The sequence below is a fragment of the Falco biarmicus genome, chromosome 17 (genome assembly GCF_023638135.1).
Source record: "Falco biarmicus isolate bFalBia1 chromosome 17, bFalBia1.pri, whole genome shotgun sequence".
Classification (NCBI taxonomy): domain Eukaryota; kingdom Metazoa; phylum Chordata; class Aves; order Falconiformes; family Falconidae; genus Falco; species Falco biarmicus.
In genome coordinates this window covers 5,993,465-6,015,986 of record NC_079304.1, presented here as the reverse complement: position 1 = coordinate 6,015,986, position 22,522 = coordinate 5,993,465, and the positions used below count along the sequence as shown (strand labels likewise).

General features: G+C 41.6%; 1 protein-coding gene across 6 annotated transcripts in view; it reads left to right on the top strand.

Annotated features, from left to right (window-relative positions):
• Positions 1-22,522, top strand: part of NSF (N-ethylmaleimide sensitive factor, vesicle fusing ATPase) — a 75,217-nt gene that overhangs the window by 48,490 nt on the left and 4,205 nt on the right. For all 6 annotated transcript variants that reach the window (XM_056362314.1, XM_056362317.1, XM_056362316.1 and 3 more), the window contains exons 12-19: positions 1,289-1,476; positions 4,864-4,959; positions 5,585-5,741; positions 6,887-7,020; positions 8,206-8,272; positions 8,464-8,543; positions 17,102-17,236; positions 18,035-18,148. In XM_056362314.1, the coding sequence (XP_056218289.1) occupies positions 1,289-1,476; positions 4,864-4,959; positions 5,585-5,741; positions 6,887-7,020; positions 8,206-8,272; positions 8,464-8,543; positions 17,102-17,236; positions 18,035-18,148 (971 nt within the window). The remainder of the gene's footprint in view (positions 1-1,288; positions 1,477-4,863; positions 4,960-5,584; positions 5,742-6,886; positions 7,021-8,205; positions 8,273-8,463; positions 8,544-17,101; positions 17,237-18,034; positions 18,149-22,522) is intronic.

Below are 22,522 nucleotides of genomic sequence, written 5' to 3'. Positions count from 1 at the left end.
ACTTGTTATGTTTTATTTTAAGAAAAGTCTTTTCTGTATCTTCCATTATATACATTTCAGAAGGGACTTGCTAAGGGTGCAGATGGAAATTAGCACCTCCATCAGAGAAGATGAACATTTTATGAGAATGGTATGGGACAGGTGAAGAGTGAAGCCAAGACCCTGAGTTCTAGGAGAGTGAACTTTCACTTGATTATGTAATTAGGGACCCCCTGGGAAACTGCACTCGGGTGCAGACCTGGCAACTCTTATAAGGATGTTTTTCTTAATGCACCAGAGCTCTTGATTCCCACGTGTAAGAAATCAGGCAAGGAAGGCAGGAGACCAGCATGGCTCACTAAGGGCCTCCTGGTCAAACTAAAGGGTAAGAGGAAATACACAGGCATGGAACCAGGGACATGTATCCTGGGAAGAATATAGGGACACTGTCTGGATGTGTACGGATGGGATCAGGAAAGCTAAGGCACAGCTGGAGCTGAATTTGGCAAGGGATGTGAAGAATAGTAAGGAGGGCTTCTAAAGGTGCATTGGCCAGAAAAGAAAGATTAAAGAAAATGTAGAAAATGTACACCTCCATCCTGTCCCGATAGATAAGACAGGAGAACTATTGGCAACTGACACAGAGAAGGCTGAGGTATTCAACAAATTTTTCCCCTCAGTTCTCACTGGTGATCACTTTCCCTGCATCTCTCAAGTCCGTGAACCTCAAAGCAAGGACTGGGAAAAAGAAATCCTTCTCATTGTAAGAGGACATCAGTTTTGAGACCACCTGATGAACCTGGACATATGCAAGACCATGAGACCCAACAAGATGCATCCCTGGGTCCTCAGGGAATTGGCTGCTGTAGTTGCTGAGCTACACTCCATCATGTTTGAAAAGTCATGGCAGTCAGTCAAAGTCCACAGTGACAGGAAAAAAGGGAATATTGCACTCATTTTAAAAAAGAGTAATAAGATGCACTGTGGGAACTACTGACCACTTAGCGTCATTTCAGTGCCCAGTAAGATCATGAAACAGGTTCTCCTGGAGGATGTGTTGAAACACATAGAAGACAGAGAAGTGATTAGGGACTGCCAACGTGCCAACAAAGGGCAAACGGAATTTGCTAAGGCAATTAGTGTAGTTGAATGTTCTCAAACAAAAAGCATTGTCACATATTCTACTTGTAAGAATGAATTGCTCATGGTGAGGAAGAGCCTTTGGAAGTAGGACCATGGAGAGGGAAGTGCTTTGCTGCAGTTGCTGTGCCGAGGCATTGATTGACGTGCGTTCTGTTTAAAATCTCAGGCTTGCCAGATGAGAAGGGTCGATTTCAGATTCTTCATATCCACACAGTACGGATGCGGGAACACCAGCTGCTGGCTGAAGATGTGGACATTGCAGAACTGGCAGTTGAGACTAAAAACTTCAGTGGTGCTGAATTAGAAGGTTTAGTTCGAGCTGCTCAGTCTACTGCTATGAACAGACACATTAAGGTCAGTCCAGTCGTCTCTCACTGGGGCAAAGGGAAAGGGAAAATAATTATGTTTAGAATCTTTTCTTGAATGTTTACTTCCAAATGGGTAATAGCATCCCAGCATACCTTAGGAGATGAAATTCATATGGACACCACCTTTTCACTGTGGTTTTACATGGTTCTGAATTAGCTCTTTCATCTCCTGACCTCCAGGTGGCTCTTGCATAGTGTGGTGGGAGTGGAAGGTCATTGTTTGTCAGTGAATTTTGATAAAAACTGAAAGTCTGGAGCTCAGTTTATGGATTGGGCCCAGGAGGCAAGAGGGGAAAGGGGGGACAGCCAGTCCTATGGGAGGGATCTCTGCTGGAGCCTGTGCAACTCAATATATTCATAAATGATCTGTAAAGAGGGGAGAAGAGTGAGGTTACAAGCTCATAGCTGGTTTGTGGTCATAAAGACAAATGCCTACCTGTGGAAAACTGCAGAAGGCATTTGCAATAATGCAAGTGCACAAGATGTAGTGAATCGAAGTGTACACTGGGGAAAGAAAATTCAAAAAGATACTGGCAATGATAGGGACTGACTGACCGTTACTTGACGTCAAGCTCTTGGAGTTATAATGATCTTGAAATACCAGCCCAGTCCTTACCAGTGAAAAAAGCAAACGTAACATTAGATTTTTCTAGGAGAGGTGTATAGAGCAAAACTGAGGCCATGATTATGCTGTGGTTGAATCTGTGCAATGCTGGGACACTCACCTTGAGAAGGTTATGGCAGAACTAGGATATGGAAAGGCAGCAGGGAAGGGCAGAGGTGTAGGAGGGTTTTCATTGAAAGAACGGTTAGACTGGGATTTCTCAGCCTGAAAAAAATATGGTGAAGGATCATGAAAAGTGTGAACAATCATGAGGGTACTGAAATCAATGAATGGGGAATGACTGTTTACTCTTTCCTAATACAAGAACTCGGAGAGCAGCAAACAATACCAGCAGGGCCACCATCAAAGCAAAGATGTTCCTTGTGTGAAGTAGTATTTAAGCTGTGGAAGGAATCCTTTGCTACAAGATGTTGCTGATGCTAAAATCTTGGTTGAATTCAGAAGAGGCTTGTACAATGTCTTCCATTTCAAATAAGTACTCGTTTGGTGATTGTCTCAGTGTCCACAGAGACTTTGTGATGTTCTCGGCTCTCTCTGTTCTAGAGAAACATTGCCTTGCTTTCCCAAGGTTTGCTGATCGCAGGAGGTCAGTGTATCTTTAAGTAGAAAGGAGTTAAGGACTGTGAAATGTCAGGTTATATTAATCCAGATGCAAACCACAGTATTCGATGGTGTTGAAATATGAGATGATTAGTTAGTGAAGAAGGAGGCTGAAAGGCACAGCCCCTTAGCTCTAGTGGCCAAGAACGGGTGTGAATTACTGCAGAGAAGAGCCTTTGACATAATTCCACGGCACTGATATATTTTTAAGTAAAAAGTCTGTTCAACCTCAAATATGAGGAAGGCAAATCACGCTTTCATTTAAGTGAGAGAAATCATTTGGTTGCTTAGGCATTTGTATCTCTTGGGAGCACTCTTTCTAAAGGAAAAATACCTATTTCTGCTAATATTTCTTGTGTAGCCAAAATACTTAAAAAGCTATTAATAGTTTCCTATAGCAAAAACCCCACAAACATCAACAGTTTCACATTTTGTGTTCTGTCTCAAAAAAAAAAAAAAATAATCAGCACTTCTGGAGATATTTTTATTCCTCTGCAGGCAAAACATTTTCTTTAATTTTGCTTATAGTTGATGATTTTTCAGTGCTTCAAGTTTGGGTGAGTTTGGGGACCATTAGTGTTTTGCGGTATTCCCTGTTGTGCTAAAATGTCACAGTGGGAGGAGAGAGAGTGGCAATGCATAAATGTAGAAGAGCAGTCCCCTGCTTTAGGTTGGTATGTGATTGACATCTTAATATATGTATGTGTATTCCAAATGCAAAGCAGCCACGCTTTTTCTTTTCAAACACTTTGACATAGTATTTTTGGATAATTTTACTGTTTATTCTGAAGATGTCTTCAGCCAAATGATGCACTAAGGTATTTTATTTTCTCCTACGAGTACTGCAAAATTTAAAATATACATCATAGGCCTGACCTAGTTTTCAGAAGCACCTATGAGAAGCAAGAGCACAAATTAAAAATCAAGGGATATTATCCTTCTGAATCATTTAAACTCTCTGATAATCTGTCACTGTGTGTGTGTTAAAAATTAAAATTTATAACTCATTAAAGGCTAGGAAAGGAAGAGCCCCCCCTTGTTTTTAAGTGTACAAACAACTTCAGGAATATATTAATAGTTTTTAAAGTACCTTCACTTCCCTCTGCAAAGTGAAAGGGTGATCAACCTGTGCTAAAAATCTGCTAAGCTGGTATGTTGGGCACCCTGTATTTTCTGCTTGGTGGGTGTTTTTTGTGAGAAGGGACCCTTACTGTTTCAGCCATCCTCTGGTTGCAGCTGTTTGTTTGGCACAGTGTTAGTGGCCAGTCTGGGTTCCTGAGGTGGTGGTTTAGAGGCTGCATTTGCTACTCTACAAGACAAGCATAATGTGATTGTTTTTATTATCATTTTTTCCTTTCCGTTCTCAAGTGCACCATCCTAGTAAGAGGATATCTCTGAGACGCATCTTTGAGGGTCGAAGTTGTTTGACTCATCCGTCACCCTGGTCTTAGGCAAAGATAACAGAGGTTGCTGTGCCTTCCGGGAAACCCCTTGAAATCCTAAATTTTTACTTCCTGAGCTGTGAGGTCATGTGCGGCCATTATACTCTCAGGTAGAAGCAGGTGGTGTTGTTAAGACTTGGGTAACTTCAATGAAAATTATACTTTATTTGGAAACTAGAGAAATGTGTTATGGTATGATTGGGAAATTATATATTTACCAGTTCCCTCTAAAGACTTTCTTGTGTGGAGAGGAAAGCAGATGGTTTGAATAGAAAAATAAACCCTCCTGAAAGAGAGGTGTGTGGATAATAATTCTTATTTTTGGTTTATGTGCCAAAGATGGTGTGGCTAGACTCAGAGTTGGGTTAAACCAAATCTGAATTTGTCTTTCTGAAAAACAGTTCCACAACGAAGGAGGCCTCACCCCCTTGCCGTCTAGCCCACAGAAGGCATAACAAAGAATATTTTCTACAGCCTCTAAATGTAACAGCTGTTACTTAATGACTTTGTGGGGCTGGCATAGGGATGTGGCTCTGTGAAGATGATGATCGCTCCAGTGGGATGTTGATGTCCAACAAGCGTCCTGTTAAGAAGCATTTTTCTTACTGATGTAAACCAACTATGGGTTGGATCTGTGGAGATGGAGGTTGATAAGGGGTTGTGTGCAGTACTGCTGTACTTCAGTGTCTTTTATTGCCTTTATTAGGCCAGTAACAAAGTGGAAGTGGATATGGAGAAGGCAGAGAGCTTGCGTGTGACAAGAGGAGACTTTTTTGCATCTTTGGAGAATGATATCAAACCAGTAAGTAGGCACTGTGTAACCCCTGTAATAATCACACAGCATGTTTAATGACATGAAGTAGCACCTTCCTTTTGGGATCAGACATGCAGTGGTGCACCCTGGGCTGACATACTGTGTCCTGTGCTGTAGGAATGAAAATAGGGAGCCTCTTTCTGCCTGCAGTGCTAAGGCTCTGTTTTGTACCTTTTGTTGCATGCAGTAATCATAAAAAGGAATAGAACACATAGAGAGCAACTTGGAATTTCTTCTCCTTGTATGTATACTCTCCCTTTTAGGCTACTTCAGTTAATGGGTGACAGCTTTAATATGGACTTTAGTAGGTGTAAACCTCATTTTTGAGAATTGTCTTTAACAGGTGTGGATTCAGAACCTGTTGGCAGCTTGCACTGATTAGAATTTGTATAGAGGGTGTATGAAAAGATGTTTCCAGATGTGCATGGTCTCCAACAGGGTTCAGTCCTTCAAACTGAAATGTTGTCACCAATGGGTGTTCCAGTACTGGAGCATTTCACTGAAGCATCTTCCAGAGTCTTGGTCCTGGTCACTTTGGTGATGTGTAATTGCTTCATGTTTTTCTGATGTGACGCAAAATTTCTCAGTAAAATAAATGTCCCTCTCAATACAGGCATTTGGAACCAACCAGGAAGACTATGCAAGCTACATCATGAATGGTATTATTAAGTGGGGTGATCCAGTAACAAGGGTGTTGGATGATGGGGAGCTGCTTGTTCAACAAACGAAGAACAGTGACCGCACTCCTTTGGTTAGCGTTCTTCTAGAAGGTAAATTAAAGAAAAAAATATATATTAAAAAAACCAAGCTACTTCTGTACTGTAAACTATTCCTATCAGTTGCCCAAGTGGTCATGTTACATCCTGTGTCTGTATGTAAAAGAAACACGTGGGAGGAAAAATAGAATTGGTCTCTTTCAGTTTACTTGGGTGAAATTGCTTTAGGTACTAAAATTGGCTTCCCAGCCTGAGAGAAACCCTGTTCTTGGAGCAACAGAGAAGTGAATGTACCCAGTTAATAACCTAAATATGGATGGTTTACAGTGTGAACATCGCTAGCTGAGTTAGTTGCCTAAATTCTCTTTGAAGCCACTGGAGAGCTCATCAGTGTAATTAGCTGAGTTCAAACAACAGTTCGTCTGGCCACATTTCAGTGTCTGCTGTTAGAGGTGGATTGCCGTCTATCTAGACTGCTACTAACCATGAACTGTCCAGGAAACTAATTCCAATATCTGTGTTAATTGGAGTAGAATTTGACATTTAGCACTTCCCTCTTTCTTTCCCTGAAGTCAAAAAACGTGGATTACCACTATTGTTCAGCGGTCTGTGGCTTTGAAATTAACCTTTAATAGATCCCCTGAATAATTCCGCGTGCTTGTGGCCAACATATCACTTGTATATAACACCTGCTTGCACTCCAAATTGATTTGTATTGGGTGTATAGATGAAGATGTGTCTTTGGTCTCTGTTTGAATTATTCTGGTGTGAATTCAAGCAAATAACAAACTGTCTTTGTCAGTATTTACCTGGCATTCATGCTGTTGACTTGTTTGCCACAGTACCTGCAGAAGTCACGCTTAAAGGAGCATAACCGCAGTTCGAGAAGTTTCTCCAAAATACAAACACGGGCTAATATTGGTGGGGTGGCCAGTCCTACAAAATGTGTTAATGTCCTCTTTTGTGTTGGTTTCATGGCAAATCAGTGTGCATGTGCTCAAATAGTTGTACCAGTTTCCTTCATCTGGAGGATTGGATTGCACTAGGAGTTAGTTCCTTCTGCACGTAGAAGAAAAGGTCATTTCAAAATGCAGATACCTCTGAATGAGATTATTAACATGCTTAAAATATCATCCACACTGAGCCTTACCAGAGCTGTTTTGTCCCTGTTTTTTCATTATGTTTGTCCTTTGTTTCAGGTCCCCCCCACAGTGGGAAGACTGCTTTAGCAGCAAAAATAGCAGAAGAATCAAACTTTCCCTTTATCAAGATCTGTTCTCCTGATAAAATGATTGGATTTTCTGAAACAGCCAAGTGTCAAGCTATGAAGAAGGTACTTCTGCATCTTACTGTTTTGCTTGAGTACAATCCAATTCTATGTTCCTCAGTGGACAGAAAAGTTAATTACTCTTGTGACCATTTTCTGCTCTCTGTAGGTCCTAAATTCCTCTGCGTATATTTATTTATAAAGTTGAATGAGTGTTTTTGTGGCGCTGACACAAAGTGACTCAAGGAAAATTTCAAGGCTCTGTCTCAGTTGAGTCTGAGATGTAATTGTGACTAACAGTGGAACAAAACACTTGATCTGTGATGAGTGAGTCTGGAGCTCTCTGCAAAGATGAAGGGAGGAAGGGCTTAGGGTAGCACTTGGAAAGAACAGATGCTGCCTGAATGAGGCTAGGAACAGTTTTGAGGTGGTAATGTTTAGTTAAACAAGAGTTTTAATAACTTGAGGAGCAGGGGGAATGCAAACAAGTTGAACATCTTAAATAATTCCAAGTAGCCAGGTGGAAGGAGAGAGATTTCATTTACTGAAGCAAGCTAGCACTTACTTTTCTACCTGAATGATACTGAGTGAAGCATGTAAGATCAGGTTGTTGCAGGATTGCGTAGTTCCGAAGAGAAGCAGTGTGCTCACAGCTGGAAGCCCAGTTTATAATCTAGGTTCAAAAAGGAGGCTTTTGGACTTCACTTGAAGTGTGCTGGAGGTAGTAGGCCTGCAGTGCCACTGATGTCCTTAGTGCTACTTATTGTTTAAACCCAAAGCTTTGCAGAACACTGGTTTGCTGCTCTGTAAGAGGTGTCGTGGAGGCTCGATCTGTACTGAGTCTGTTCTCTCTGCAGGGTGCTGTTATGAAAAATAACCAATATCCAGCTTGGGTAGAAAAGCTTCATAATTGCATTACAATTGTGGGGGATTTGTGTATATTTTTATATTATCAGTATTGCCTCAGCTCCAAAAAACAGCGTAATTGTGCTCTGTTTTGTCCATTGCTTTACAATTAAATGCTGGGCAGCTGGCTTTTTTGCAAAGTGTATGGGGTAAATGGACAAAACTGATCTCTGAATTTGTTGAGATGGTTTTATTAAATGCAGGTAGAGTCTAGTCTGTTGGTACTTATCTTTTTCATTCTCTATTCCTCTAAATACTGCTGTGTTTAGCTAAAAACATGTCAACAGGTCCTATCATGACTATTGTAGTTTTGCTGCTGAGATGAGTAATTTTGCTGTTTTTTAGATCTTTGATGATGCATACAAGTCCCAACTCAGCTGTGTTGTCGTGGATGACATTGAGAGACTTCTAGGTGAGTTAGGATGACGGGAGAGCTGTGTTGTCTGCTGTGCAGAAATACTGAAATATTTGCAATATTGAAATACTGCAAAGTGGAAGTGATCTGGAACCATTTACTTTGCCATCATTGAGCTGTGCTTGATACAGTGAAGTGACTTAAATGTGATCTGCTTAGTAGGCATGGAAATGCATTTTTCGTTTCAGATTATGTCCCAATTGGACCACGGTTCTCTAATCTGGTGTTGCAAGCCCTTCTTGTACTGCTAAAGAAGGCCCCCCCTCAGGTAAGAAAGTAATTGAGGGATGAGATGCGCTATTCCTGTAATAATTTTGACAGTGGAGAGCTTTGTGTCTTGCTGATAGCTGCTGTGCTGCCAGTGGTATTAGTGCTATTGTCTCTGATGCAGTCAAGTTAATCCAAGCCTGCTGCTGTTCATTCAGTTAGACATTTCTAGGATAACCACAAAGAATTCAACTTTAATTACCTAATTACTTAAGGCTGAATCTTCTGCAGTTAGCCCTAGAAATACTGACTAGGGAAACAAGTTTAACCTTCACCGTGTAAAGCTTAAACTTGCAAACTGCTTTCTGATTAACTAAGGGTCTGTTCATTCCAAATCAATCCCTGGCTCAACCATGTGCTCCCTCCTTATTCAGAAATCAATTTCTAAGTAATGTGTGATTGTGGATGTCAGGGTTTTAATTTGTTCGTAACTTGAAATTATCAGGTGTTAATTACAATGGGTGAGGAAAGCTTAAGATCTTGCATCAGGTGCTGATCCCGTCTATTTGCACTTTGTGGCTTGATGAGATTTAAGAACATCACAAGTGATGTTTCTGAAGCTTGCAATGAGTGAGACGGAGACTCTTCTTGTTTGCCATTTTTCCTGTTTACTGGAATTCTGCTGTGTGTGTGAAAGTATCTGCATGAATAAATAACATGCTAACAGGAAAACCTTGAAAGTTGGTGTCAGGAAAAAGCAGAGAAGCACAGCCTGGATGAACTCAAATTTTTTGTCATTTTTAATATCCTGGAAACAGTAATGTATGCGTGAGTATAGTTTTCATTAGAGAGTTAGGGTGAAAAGACCTTTCAAATACAGAACTTTGAAGTAATTAGTAATGCCACAGGCCCTGAAGTTCCCCTTGTGACTGTCAAACTGGGAGAACAAAGATTTTTCCCAGTGAGCTTTCTAGGCCATGTGAAGTCTCTAACATAGAACTTGGATTCTGTTATCACATACATTGGAACAGGAAGTCTGCCTGTATGTAGCAGCACAACCGTTTTCATAATCTCATGTAATCATTGACCTTTTGCTGGGTATTTCCATAGTACCAGGAAATGGTTGTTCCCATAAATCAATAGGGGAAAATAGAACTTGATTTTGTTCAGTTGTTGAAGGAACTTAAAATACTAAATTGTCCATTTAATCACTGCATCCTCTGAATATGTTTTGCTGCTTAGATGCACTTTTGTTGGCACCTGAGTCTCCCTGAAAGCAGGATGCAGGGTTTGAAGCTCTCAGATATCTGCCAAGTTTATGCACGTTGCTAGAGATTTGTGCTTTGCAATGTTTGAAATGCCCTTGAGGCTGGAAGACTTTGGGTTGACAGCCAATATTATGGTGACTTAAGCCATAAATTGTTGGAGGGTAGAAAGAGAGTTTTCTGAGGAAATGTCACTGTTTGATTGATGATGTGTTGTGGTTTTCTTTCTTTTTTTTCCCCTAAGTGTCCACTGTTGGTTGGCTACTGTAGAAATTAGGACATTGGGTTGGATGGGACCCTTTTGGCTGACCTAGTTTGGCAGTTCTGATGATGGAGTTCTTCCTAGTGTGTGTTTCTTGTGAGTGCCCTGTGATAGTCACAGCATGTGGGGTTTGTTTTTTTTCCATTAAATAAACCAAGACAGTGCATAAGATGGAGAGTCATGCAGGAGGAGGCCTTTTCTGCTGTGAATGTCTACTGTGAAAAAGATTGAATTTGGGCATGGAGACTCTTGGGTTTTAAACTCAAGTGAGAAACCCATGAGGGAGATAATACTGCTGGTTAATCAGTGCCTTTCCAAGTTCCCTCTGAGATGACTGGCTTCCTTGGGGAGCAATTTATTTGGAAGTAATGGCTGGTTTCAGGGGTTTTCTTGTAATTTGAGATGCGGGTATGTGCTTTAAATGTACATGAGTAGCATCAGTGGTTCTAACCTGCTCCATGAGGTCAAACCAACATGAATTTCTGTAGGATTGGGATCATGATTTAGGTTCATTCCTTGTAAAAATGGAGTGTCCTGGGATATGGAGTGTCTGGGCATGTCCCTGTGCTGAGAGAAATCATTGGCAGGATGCTGTGCAGGCACTACCTGTTCTCCATTGCTATCATGTAAGTGCTTTACCATTTCTCTAGTCAGAGGGTCTTGAAATACAGAGTTGATTTGAAAAGCTTAGAACCAGGAACGCACGAAGCATTTGAAACTGTAAGCAAGGAGTGAGTGGGAAGCAGAGGACACGTTTCAGCAGCACAGCTCTGCTGCTCCCATCTTTGTGGCCCAGATTATGTATTCACGTGGTGTTGTCACATCACTTTCAGAGTATACTTAATGTGCAAGCAGCTTCCTACAATTACTGTAGGCTGTGTGTGCAAGAGGAGCATTTCTGGGATGAAATCTTATTATACATTGAGGTATATGTCTCTGTTGAATTGGTTTATGAAAGCTGCCTCCCAGACTCCTCTCTTCCTATTGAGGCTATATTGTTTTGATTTGGTGTGGGAAGGGCAAATACTGGAAGCTTCTGGTTTTCTGGATTTTCTGGCTTGTTTGTACTTTGCAGAAGTTTTGAGAGTAAACATGTTAAGACTTTAAAGAAAACAAGAAACATCTCTGAGTTTGCTTTAAATTCCTGGTCACAGCTCATGCTTGCTAGTTCCACTCAGCAATGCTTAAATAGTGGTATCTGTTACTCCTAGTTCAAGATGACTGAAAAACATTGCATTTTGTTTAGCATCTTTTTTTAAACCAATTAAAAATCTTTTCTAAAATGGATTGAAGAGAAGAAAATAAACCATGTTCTCTTGGGTCTTTATTTCAATCAAGTTACCCTGTGTTGTGCAGGAGAAGAGACTGGGGGGGGATAGAAAGACTGAAAAGGACTGTCGCAGCAGGGAGCCAAGCGGGAGAAAAGGACTTCTCTGAGAACTAAGCAGCAGCAGCTCCGAAAGCCGAAGCTGCTTCATCTACATGCAGAGTCACACAAGGCATGGAGACACTCACCAGCCCCACAGAGGTTTCACATGTGCTTCCCTGCTGGTTCCTGTGAAAAGCTAACAATTGGCTCAAAGGGTGAAAGACCATTGCAGCATCCCCGCGCTAAGCTGGACGTACAATTTGTGCAGTGTTATGAAATGTCTGGCTTAGCGAGATGCTCTCGACCACTCTTGTGGATGCCCTTCCACTGCTCCCAGAGGCCCCCAGCCCCTTTCCTTCTCTGGGACACTGGAGGCTTTTGCCGATTTATGAAAGTTGACGGGGGAAAAGGGGGGAATAATCTCCTTGTTTGATATAATCCCAGATGCATTCCTGATTCCATGTCACTTGGTGTGAATTGGAAGCAACTCCAATCAAGAGTGACGTTACCTTTGTGCTTGTAAACCTGGGGAACTGTGTTTTCTCCCATAACATGTTAAGATTTGTTGATACCCCAAAACACATGCATAAAAATTTACAGGGGTCCAGAGTTGAGTGAACAGCTAGTGGGTGACCAACAGAGTCACTTCAACATCCACCAATACTTGGTTATAGCATAATTCAAGTTCCTCTCAACTCCCCTTGCCTAGGGCTGGCTAGATTTGCTAAAATTCTGTAATTTGAGACTCCACTGATGTGTAGAGACTCCATTTGCTTGTCTATGTAATTCTTTTATGTTCTACTTTCTCTTTGGTAGTCAGTGCGATAATATGGTGCCCATTAGGAAATGGATACTGTGTTAGAAGAATCAATCTCATAATGCTTGAAAACGTGGTGTTTGAAACTACTCTTTTGATCTCTGGGTCCCATAGTTCTCTGTAGGATTACATGCTTTATTCAGGTAAAACCCCTGTAGGAGAGAGGCGAAATCTGGGGTTATCCTGCTTCTAGAGGGCAGTGGGGCAAAACACGCACCTCTCTGCTGGGTATCCCCCTGTCAGTGCAGAGGGATCTTGGGCTTCGAACTGGGACACTTATTGCCTAAAGCTGGGCAGAATGAATCCAGACTTAAGAGAGGTGCCTGTTTCTAATCTGTTGATGGAAAAAGTCAGCCTAGAACTGCCCTCTTAATGAGTCTGACACCAAATGATCTTAAGCTGTTGAAAAGCCAAGTTCCTCCTTGGTAGTTACTCTCTTGTTATGCCTGATTTTGAAGTTATATTTATGAAGTTCAGCTTGAATCCTGATCTTCTGTGGGCTGAACACATGGCATGTAGCTTTTGCAATGGCTGCTCTAGGAATGAAGGATCAAAAATGTGAATATTTCTGAAAATAAGGGCACTTCAGCAGTACATCTCACAACAGCAAGAATAAATCCATTGATGTGTTGTGACTGCAGAGCAGTTGGATGAGGACAGCTTTTTCCATTTGGCTTGATGGCTTTTCATGCTTTTGTGGTAATGCCTGGGGCAAAACTTTTCTGACTTGTAGGTTTTCCACTTGTTTGCTAAGCAAGTTGCCTGAAACTTTGAAAAGTACAAGGGACTCCTGACACTTCTTTTAGTAATTGATACAGCAGAGATTATGCTTGTATTAAGGTAACTGGTTTTCTAGTGAGCCAAGTTTAAAGGTAGCAAGTTGGAGTGCATAGCTTCTTTTGAAGAAAGCAGGGAAAAAAATTGGTTATGTTTTGGGTGGAACTCTTAAAAAAAAAATTTAAGCACTGCTTTGCAGAATAGCTATCTATTCTGAGGAGTTTTCAAACATTCAGTTGTCTGTGGTTTGGAGTCCTGAGCATGGGTCCTAACTGAAATATCTAAAAATTGCTGATGGATCTGTCATCCATTAACTTGTCCTATTGCTTTTGAACCTTGTTAAGCTTTTGCCATCCTTGGTATTGTGCTTCCTTGAGTTCAAGTGAACTGTATGATGAAAGCAAACATCCTTTGGTTCGGTTTAAAACTGATGCTTGATACTTACATTTAGTGCTCCCTAGTTTTTATTTTAAGAAACAGCAGTTTTCCCCCTCATCTCTTCTGCACCATCTATGATGTTTATTTTGTTTACCCCCCATCAATTAACCAAGAATCTATTTAGAGAAGTTTATTCCCTTTTTTTTACCATCCCCGTTGCAAATACAATTTCAGCTATTTGAAATGGCTAGGATTAGATATTGTCTTAAAGAGCACCACGGATTCATATGGTAGAATAATCCCTTTTGTTTTACTCTTTTTTTTTTTTTTTTTTTTTTTTCCTTCTCCATTCTAAAAATGTCTGAGTGTTTGCGTTTTGAGTAAGGTTTAGCACTGAGCTGGTGTTTTTACAGAACTTTCCACAATGACCAATTCCAGTGGCTTTCCTAAATGGTAATAAGTCATTTAGTCATTTTTGTGTGTGTAGTAATTGTCCGCTGGCCTGATTTACAGCAAGTTTGGGATTCATCTGACTAAATGTGGCTGTCAGTGGTTTGGTTTTCTATGACTGAAGCAGTTGTTTAGGAAATAGTTTGCTGTATGAGTCCAGAGTGTAGGCAGCTTTTCTTGGAGGAGGTACATGTCATCTGGGCTCCATTAACGAAGAAGGAAATGCAGAGAGTGAGGTCATTTGTGGACACCTGAAGTTACAGGAGATAAAATTCACCTAACTACCTACATTTCTGTGCTGCTTACATCCTTTCCTGGTGAGACCTTTTAGTCTCTGATGAAACCCCAAACTAGACTCTTATTTTTATTATAGTCAAGTGTGGACTTCATCATTGTAGAATTGCTCAGGTAGCATCCTTCAAGCAGTTAATCTTCCAGTTGTCATTCCCTTGATTGATGTCTTATCTGCTGTGCCAGGCACTGTGCACATGCTTTTAGCTGTATTTTGGGAACAGATACTGCCTTGCTGGCTGCAGTTGAGCAGGTTTGGTGGTTCTTTTCCTCCTAAAATGCTCATAGTTCATGGGAAATTCTTATTAACACAATCCCTTAACCTCAGCTGTTCCGGATTTTGAGAGTTACATACAGTAATAAACAATTGCTATTGCTTATAAAGCATATTGGTCTTGTTGGTATATCATTGTATGGATTTGTGCTTGAAAGAGCGGGCTGGTGCATGTTTTGGAGGTCTTGGTTCTATTCAAGAGTCTGTCTTTGGCTTCCTTTGCACCCTAGTACCTTACCTGTATAACGAGAAAACTGTTTGAAGGTGCCTAACAGCATGCATATGACTTGTTACAATTTTTTGAATAAGGTAGCAGAAATTCTCTTACAGAGCTTATGATGCAACTCAGTAAAACTTATGTATAATATCAGATATATCAGCATTATTAATGAATTGAAGAAAAACTCACTGAGGATAGCGTGTTCAGGAAATACAGAGCAGCCATAAAAGCAAAGTCAATTAGAATAGAGGTGAAATTTTCTCAATCAAATCTGCTGATAATCCCTGTGTTTGCATTCTCAAGATTTTAAGCATGCGTCAGTTCTGCCATCGCATCTGCTGCTATCCCAAGTATATCTTAGCAAGTTGAAGGCACTTTTTAACCTTGTCCTTGGGTGGCAACTTCAGAGCAAATGTCAGAGGTGTTTGTACCACACTTGGGTGGTTCATGAGCAGGTAATTGTCCAAGTGTTCTTGGGGGACTCATTTCACACAGCTTCCAAGCCTGTGTTTAAAGTCTGTTTTACTAGCCCTTTCCAAAGATGAAGACCGCTGAAATTCTGTCTTCGTGTGGGCAAAAAAGCTTTTCTGTTGCTAAACATAATTTATTTTTCTTGGTCTATGAAGTGCTTTAGCTGAAAACGAGCACCTGATGGGGCTTTCTGATTTCCTTGTGAGAGTGAGGATCAAATGCCATTCACTTACTCTCCACTGAGTTCGTTCTTTTTTTTCATCTTTGCATGCAAGATCTTACTGAATTGCTCAGATTTGGCTTAGAGTTTTAAAATGATACAATATTTTCCTGGCCTTCCCACACAATGACCACCAAAAAGGAAAAAAATGTGTGATTGTAAAGCTGTGGGCATGCAGAGCATCGTGGAAGCAGCAGCCTACAGGATAGTTGTATTTATGCTTACTGTGGATGTTGTATGCCCTTCTCAAGGCTACCTACAGACATTTTTAGACACTCAGACCTCTTCCTGTTTGCTCTGTGCTGCCAGCAGGTCAGTTTTGTCTAGTAATAAAGCATCCCCTACTCCCACCGCAGTTTTAAACCTGGCATTTCTGTTGTCAGTTGAGGAATTGGCTGCTTTTCCCCATTAAATTGCCTAGTAGTTTTTTGAAGATTTCCCCCTCTAAAGCAGGGACTGAGCTGGTGAGTGTGGTGCCTCCTGAGATGCAGACAGTGATTAATACACAGAAGGGTTAGCACAGTGTTTCCCTGACAAAGCCTTTGTGTGAAGCTCGTGACCTGGGGCATGCTCTGGTTTCAACCTGCCAGGCATTACTTCCTTGTGCTGTCTTAGGCTAAAAACAAACTTGAAGTGAGCACTTGAGTTCGTTACCAGTTCTGATGCTTTCTTATTGTCCGTCACCCAAAGCAGGAGTGTAATCTGTTCAAACACAAAAAGTCAAGTGAATACAATGGCACTCAGGGAAAAACAAACAAATGCTGCAAAGATGCATCATCTTCCTCAAAGATGTATTAAGTTTAATTATGTTTTCATCCTTTGTCAAAGGAATGCAAAACACTTACGAAATTAATTCTGGCTGCTCTGTGAGAATAGTTTTTAGGGTTTTTTTTTTTTGTTTGGATTGGGTTTTTTATGATGATGAACAGTGTTTGTTACGAGGTTGAAATATAGGACTTGAGCTGATGCGCAGAGACAAAGAGTAAACTTCTGAACAGCGAATGAGGAGAGTACTCGGCCGGCCAGGCCTCTCCTCAGCCCATGGGCTCCTTGTGTACTGGGTTGGAAAAGGGACTGATCACAGCTGATAATCCCAACAGCTCCTTCCCTCAGCCGACGTTTATCAGTGTCTGAACACTGCATAGTGAAATGCAAATAGCGTTGAAATGGCATTTGCAAGAAGAACTAACAAGTTTATTTTTATTGGCAGCTGGTGTTTTCCATTCATTTCTCTATTATTTATAAACCCTGTTATTGCTCAGGCCAACTTGGAATTGGTGTGTGCACTGTCGGTTTGAACTTGGAGGCTGCCAGACATGGTGCTATTCTTTTATACAACCACACTGGCAGTGGGAAGTCTTACGAACTTAGGGCAACCTCCAGTGTTAAAGCGTGAGCTGTAAAACCACTGGAACTGTCTGTACGGTGGCAGAGAATTCACTGTACCCACAGGATTTCTAAAGACAGGCTGTTCCCCTGCGAAGTCATCTGTAATTCAGCTTTTGGGAATGGGGGTTTGTGCATGCTTTTAAATTTAATGAGGATTCAGTTATTTATAATGATGAATTTAGAAGGGAAGGGAAGGTAGGAGAGTGTGGGTGGGTCTTCTGTGGACCATAATTTTTGAACCCCCTTGGTGGCATTACTCTGACTTCTGAAATGTGATCCTAGTCTTCTATGGTTGATGTTGACTACTCCAATTAATGACAGATTTAATATTATTTTTTTTAAGAGGTATTTTTACATGGCCATTTTTCATTTGTGAAACTTCCCAAGGCTGGTTCTTCTCTTGCTTTTCTTGACACTTATTCCATTGTGTGGACAGGGTCGCAAGCTTCTAATTATTGGAACCACCAGTCGCAAAGATGTCCTGCAGGAAATGGAAATGCTGAATGCTTTCAGCACTACAATTCATGTGCCCAACATTGCAACAGGGGAGCAGCTGATGGAGGCTTTGGAGGTGAGAAAAAGGTCAAGGATGACAAACCAGCTCAAAAATTGCTGGAAATGAGGGGTTTTGCAGTAGCCTTGCATTTGGGAACAGTGTCCCACTTAACTGAATTACTTTTTCATACAGTAAATGAAGGCAAAATGAGAGAACTCTAGGTCTGGGGAAAGAGTCTGTGGCGTTGACGGAAAGATTCCAAGGGCATGGAAGTGGGTAATGAATATAATTGGCACACTTAAACTGAATGTGCCTGGAGGGTGCCCAGCTCTCATGAATTGGAACAACAGCGAATTAAGGTGTTTGGTGCTGAAGAGATTATAAGTTCTTCATGAATTCATGCCCTTACTGGCTTCTTATTATATGCCATAGTGGAAATTGTAGTGAGTATTGAAGGCTGTTAAAATAAACTTAACAGGCGAATCTTTTGTGCAAACTTGCAAAGCTGCCACAATGATAATATCACTAAAGCCTGAAAGACACAGGCACTCTTGCAGCAGTTTTGAAAACTTTCTGTGGCTTGAGCCACTGTGGACCTTCTAGACTCTAATCTGGAGGAAACCTGGAATGCATTATAAAAGAGAATTGCAAACTGTTTGATTAGAGACACTGCAAGAAGAACCATTATGGAACAGAAGAATCAAAGTGTTTTGCTTTGTCTAGATATATTGCAACACATTTTCTTTCTAAGTTAGAAGATGCTTCCTAGCTTCTCGTTCCTTATTTCCTGAGTTAGGTAGCATTATTCCTCCTGACAGTGTCCTGTTGTTGATTTTTTATGGCTTTTTTTTTTTTCATTTCCCCACCCCCCAGCTCCTGGGTAACTTCAAAGACAAGGAACGCAGCACTATTGCACAGAATGTCAAAGGGAAGTCTGTCTGGATTGGTATCAAGAAGCTGCTGATGCTGATAGAAATGTCATTACAAGTGAGTATGTTTCTGGTTCAGGAAGGGTAGGGTAAATAAAGTGGTCTTAGAGGTTCCTAATTGTCTGAAACCTGCTACTTTAGTTGTGTGGTAGGAGCCTTTGAATCGGTTTAACTGAGAAAAGAGCGACAGTGAGAAGACATTTTCCGAACAAAGATGTTACCAGGTCTTGGTCCACAGAGATCTTTAAAAGCCACAGTGCCTACAGGCTGTTTAGAGCTGCACTTCAGAGACGAGCATCTGGCAACTGGAGGGATTGGATTAACTTACCTTTCATGAAATTTCGTCTCTACACCCAGCATGTTAAGATTGCAGATAGCAATCACTTAGGATTTTTTTTAATTTTTTTTAAAAGAAGAAGGTGCCTGTGCAGGTGTATGTGCTCTTTCCCTGAAGAAAATAAATCTGTCAGGCTGTTCAGCTGCTCTTCTCTTTATTTTCCACTTTCAGCACTTTAAAGAAAATAATTGCAGAGGGTAGAAATATGTAGCTCTTAACCCTCCCCCGCACCGATCATCTATGCCTGCAAGCCAGCCATCAAGCTTGTGCTCGACAGTATATGCATGCTAAAAATGAGAGGGTGTAGCATGCAGCCCTAATCCTCCACGGCTGACATTTCAGCGCCCTTCTGAGTCCTTCCCCCCCTCGCGCACCCTCTCTTTTCACATCAAATGGATTTAGTGCAGCTGAGTGAACTGTCCTTAGATCTTCCTAGGAGAGGCTGAGCATAAGCTAAGAGGCATGTAGTTTAGCAGCATATAAGTCATGTATCCCTCTGTTCACTATTCACAATTCTGTTAAAACTTGCACAGCACTAAGGATGTGCTCTGACTGGATGTCACCTCAGGGAATAAAGTCATTTATCTAGATTACTTTTTCCTCTTCTTCCTTGGCTTTTAATTCCATACCTACAGGCAAGTCAGTAAGTCATAGCTCACATGTATTAAGTGTGTTCAAGGGGTGCAGGCCTCCAGGGACTGCCTGGCTCTGGTGCAGTCCATTTCACTTAGCCTTGACAATGGATTCCTCCTTCTGGCACGGGATATTTTCTTTTGCTGCTTTGTGGTGTTCTTTTCTAACCTGAAGGGTGAAGGTTATGTAAATTACGGACAGCTCTGAATGGGGAGCGTGGGTGGAAATGCTGACCCTGGCCCCGTTCACAGCATTGGCCTGTGGCTGCACACCTGCGATGCTGTAGGTGGGAAGTCTTCATGCTGCCCTAGACTGTGCAGACAGGCAAACTGGTCTTATGCCTTTTATTTATTTATTTATTTATTTATTTAAACCGGGCCACCGTTTTGTAGATGAGTCCATGACCAGTCAGGCTGGGAGAAGACAGGCAGGGCTGCGACCCGGTGTCATTTCTGACAAAAATTGAACAGCTGTGCAATGAAGGGCTGCTACTGCCGAGATAGGTGATTGATAAGCCACTATTGCTTCTGTACGTGGATGGTTGGTAGCAAGGTGACTTACGTTATTACGGTCAATTCAGGTAATTGTGCGATAGCATAGGCGATAGTGTATGGAAGCTAAATATGAAGATTGTTCCAAAAGGTTAGAGGTGTTTGCGTGACTCCGTCTGCTGATCTGCAGTACAGGCTCTCACAGAATAGGAGAACACTCATCTCTGAATGCACTGAAAGACCACAGTGATATCTGTTTTGGCTAGCTTTTACAGGAAAGCAGAATATCACCAAATGAGACGTCTAAGGCTAGTTCCCTTTTTCTCTGAGCTAGATCATAGCTTTTTAGAAAGAGGTTTGAATCTAAAAATCCCTTAAAAATTCCAAGCGATGTATGAAATTTCTCAAAATTCAACTGATTAGATCCCATGGTGAATGAATTCTTTGCAAAAAACATGACCTTGTTCCTTTCTCTGCCATTACTGAATCTGCGTTTTTTGTTTTATTACACTAGTAAACCCAGTATATGCTATATGTGGGTATTTTTAAGCTGTTCAAATGACTTTCAGTTTGTTTCAGGCTGAACCAGTCTATCAAAATCTGTTCTTGGCCTACCGTGAACCACTGCATTGCCCTGGTATCTTGGGTTGCTTTGTTACCTTGTTTGTGAGCCTTTTAAACCCACGCTTTTTGGCAGCTTAATTTTCCTCAAACTATGTTTATTGCTATTTCTGGCCTTCTTTAATGTCAGAGAACTCGTATTTAGTGTCGCATACTTTGGTTGTCTTGTATACATTGAGTGTCCTGGAATGATGTTATGTTCTTGTTCAAAAAGAAGTCTTTGATGAATGGATACACTCATGATTTGCCACATGAATCCAGAAAAGTTTAGTTATCCTTGGCTGCAGTACACGGACCACCGGTGCCCTGCTAGCTTCACCCTGCCCTGGTGCTGGGACCCTACCCTGGGGTGCTGCTGGGTACATGAGCTGCCTTTTTTCCACAGCTAGGGGCTGGTTTCTTCTGCTTGTTTTGTCTGCCTGTCTTGCTCTTGGACATTGCTGGCAACACTCCAAAACCCAAGGCCTCTCCTCCTTGGGGCAGGAACCTGAATGAGCCAGGCAGCTTTCCAGAAAGGCCCTTTTTGCACCTCCAGGATTTCCTGATTTGGTAACTTCTGCTTAGCATAAATAAAACTTCAGGTAATCTAAGCTGTTTGTAATGTATTTTAACTTACATGGGAACTTATTTTGAAAGGTCATCATATAATATTGCCTATATTATTTTAAATGCTGTGTCTGGACGTACTAAGAGTTTGGATTTTATGACAGGTTTACAGAAGTACGGTACTATCCAAGGGCGTGCACATCTTGGCAGAGTATCTCCTCTTCTCTGAACTGAAGATTAGTGAAGTCTTTTCAGCTGCCTTTTTTCCTCAGGGCTCCCAGGCGTGTCCTGAGGGTACTGCATTACCTAGAAAGGAACAATCATTTTCTTGCCACCTGTCTGAGCTGTGTCATAGCATCAGTCTCCACGCTGTTCTAGAACTTCTGTCATCGAGTTTGACAGCAGCATTTCTCCTTTCATAGGGCACTAGAGGGTTGGTTCAAGAGTCCTGAACCTGCTTCCTCTTTGCACTGTATTGACACAGACTTCTCCTTTCAGGGCTGATGTGACTTCTGGTTTTGTGCCTGCATTTTTTTAATACGCTTTTTGATCAAATTTGCCTCTTTGTTGCCTTTCAGCTTCCTGCTTTAGTCTTTTGGGCAAGATATTGTACCTGCAGATAAATGCTGTTCCTCCCAAAGAGTGTAGAAACTGTCAGTACAGATTGTGGACAAAGTGTCTTACCATGGCCACTTTATTATGTGTGAGTGAAAAGTGGTGGGGAGGCAGCATCTTGGATTTGGGGAGCAGAATCCTGGCATTAGCAAGTCTGAATTTCATCTGGTGGCACTAGTACAGGTTTTCTAGGAATGAAACTACGTTTGTTTGCATTTATCCATCTCGGATCATGTTGGCTTTTTAAAAAGAACTATCTGACTGGTCCTTTGGTGTGTTATTTCCTGATTGCGATGCTCTTCCACGCTTCCCTAAGGTTTCACCAAGGCCCTTGTAACAGGACCATCTCCTTTGCAGGTAGATAGTATTCTTGTTCCCTGTGTCAGTCAGTGAGGGAAGTAATCTTAGAATAAGCCAGGCCCTTTGACTGTTCTGTGTGACCTTCTTTTCCAGCAGCTTTGGGCTTTCCACCAATGGCCAGAAGTCATGTCTTGCTCCACTTCGGTGTTCATGGTTCCTTGGGTCAATCTGAGATGTGAAGGATTCTTTCTTTACTGACTAAATTGCCTGGTTTTGTGGACTCTGCAAAAAGCATCTTGATTCTTCACCCACTGTTCCATGCCGTAGGCTGTTGGTGTTGGCGTGCCTGGCAGCATGAACATCAGCTATGCGTGTATGGATTTTGCCGTTGGCCCGCAGCAGTGATTCTGTATGGAGTGCAAGTATTTTAAGTAGTGAGTTGCTGTTGCTCCAACCGTCGGGCTGCCTTTCACTGTTTTGTTGGATTTGCAGACTGCTCAAGATCTTAGATCATAGAATCATTCTTGTTGGAAAGGACCTCAGGACATTATCTAATCCAATTCAGACTTTTAGAAAGCGTATGTGTAGATGTTTACAGGCTTCTCAACCACCCTGTTTGACATCAGCATTTGGTGGGACTCGGGCCTTTCCAGCTCCAGCAGGAATGGATGAAGTTGGCGTTTCAGACTGTTGCCAGCAAGGTCCACTTCTTGGCATTTCATTTGCCCAGCTCTTCGACCTTTCACATGGAGAATCGGTCTGTAAGTTTGGACCATAAATGAGAAGTCAGATCTCAGAATTTGGTGGGCTGACACTTGAGTAACTCTTCTGAAGAAGTCCTTTCGGAAGTAGGCATCTTTACTGCTGCTATCTACGAAAATGCCATGTG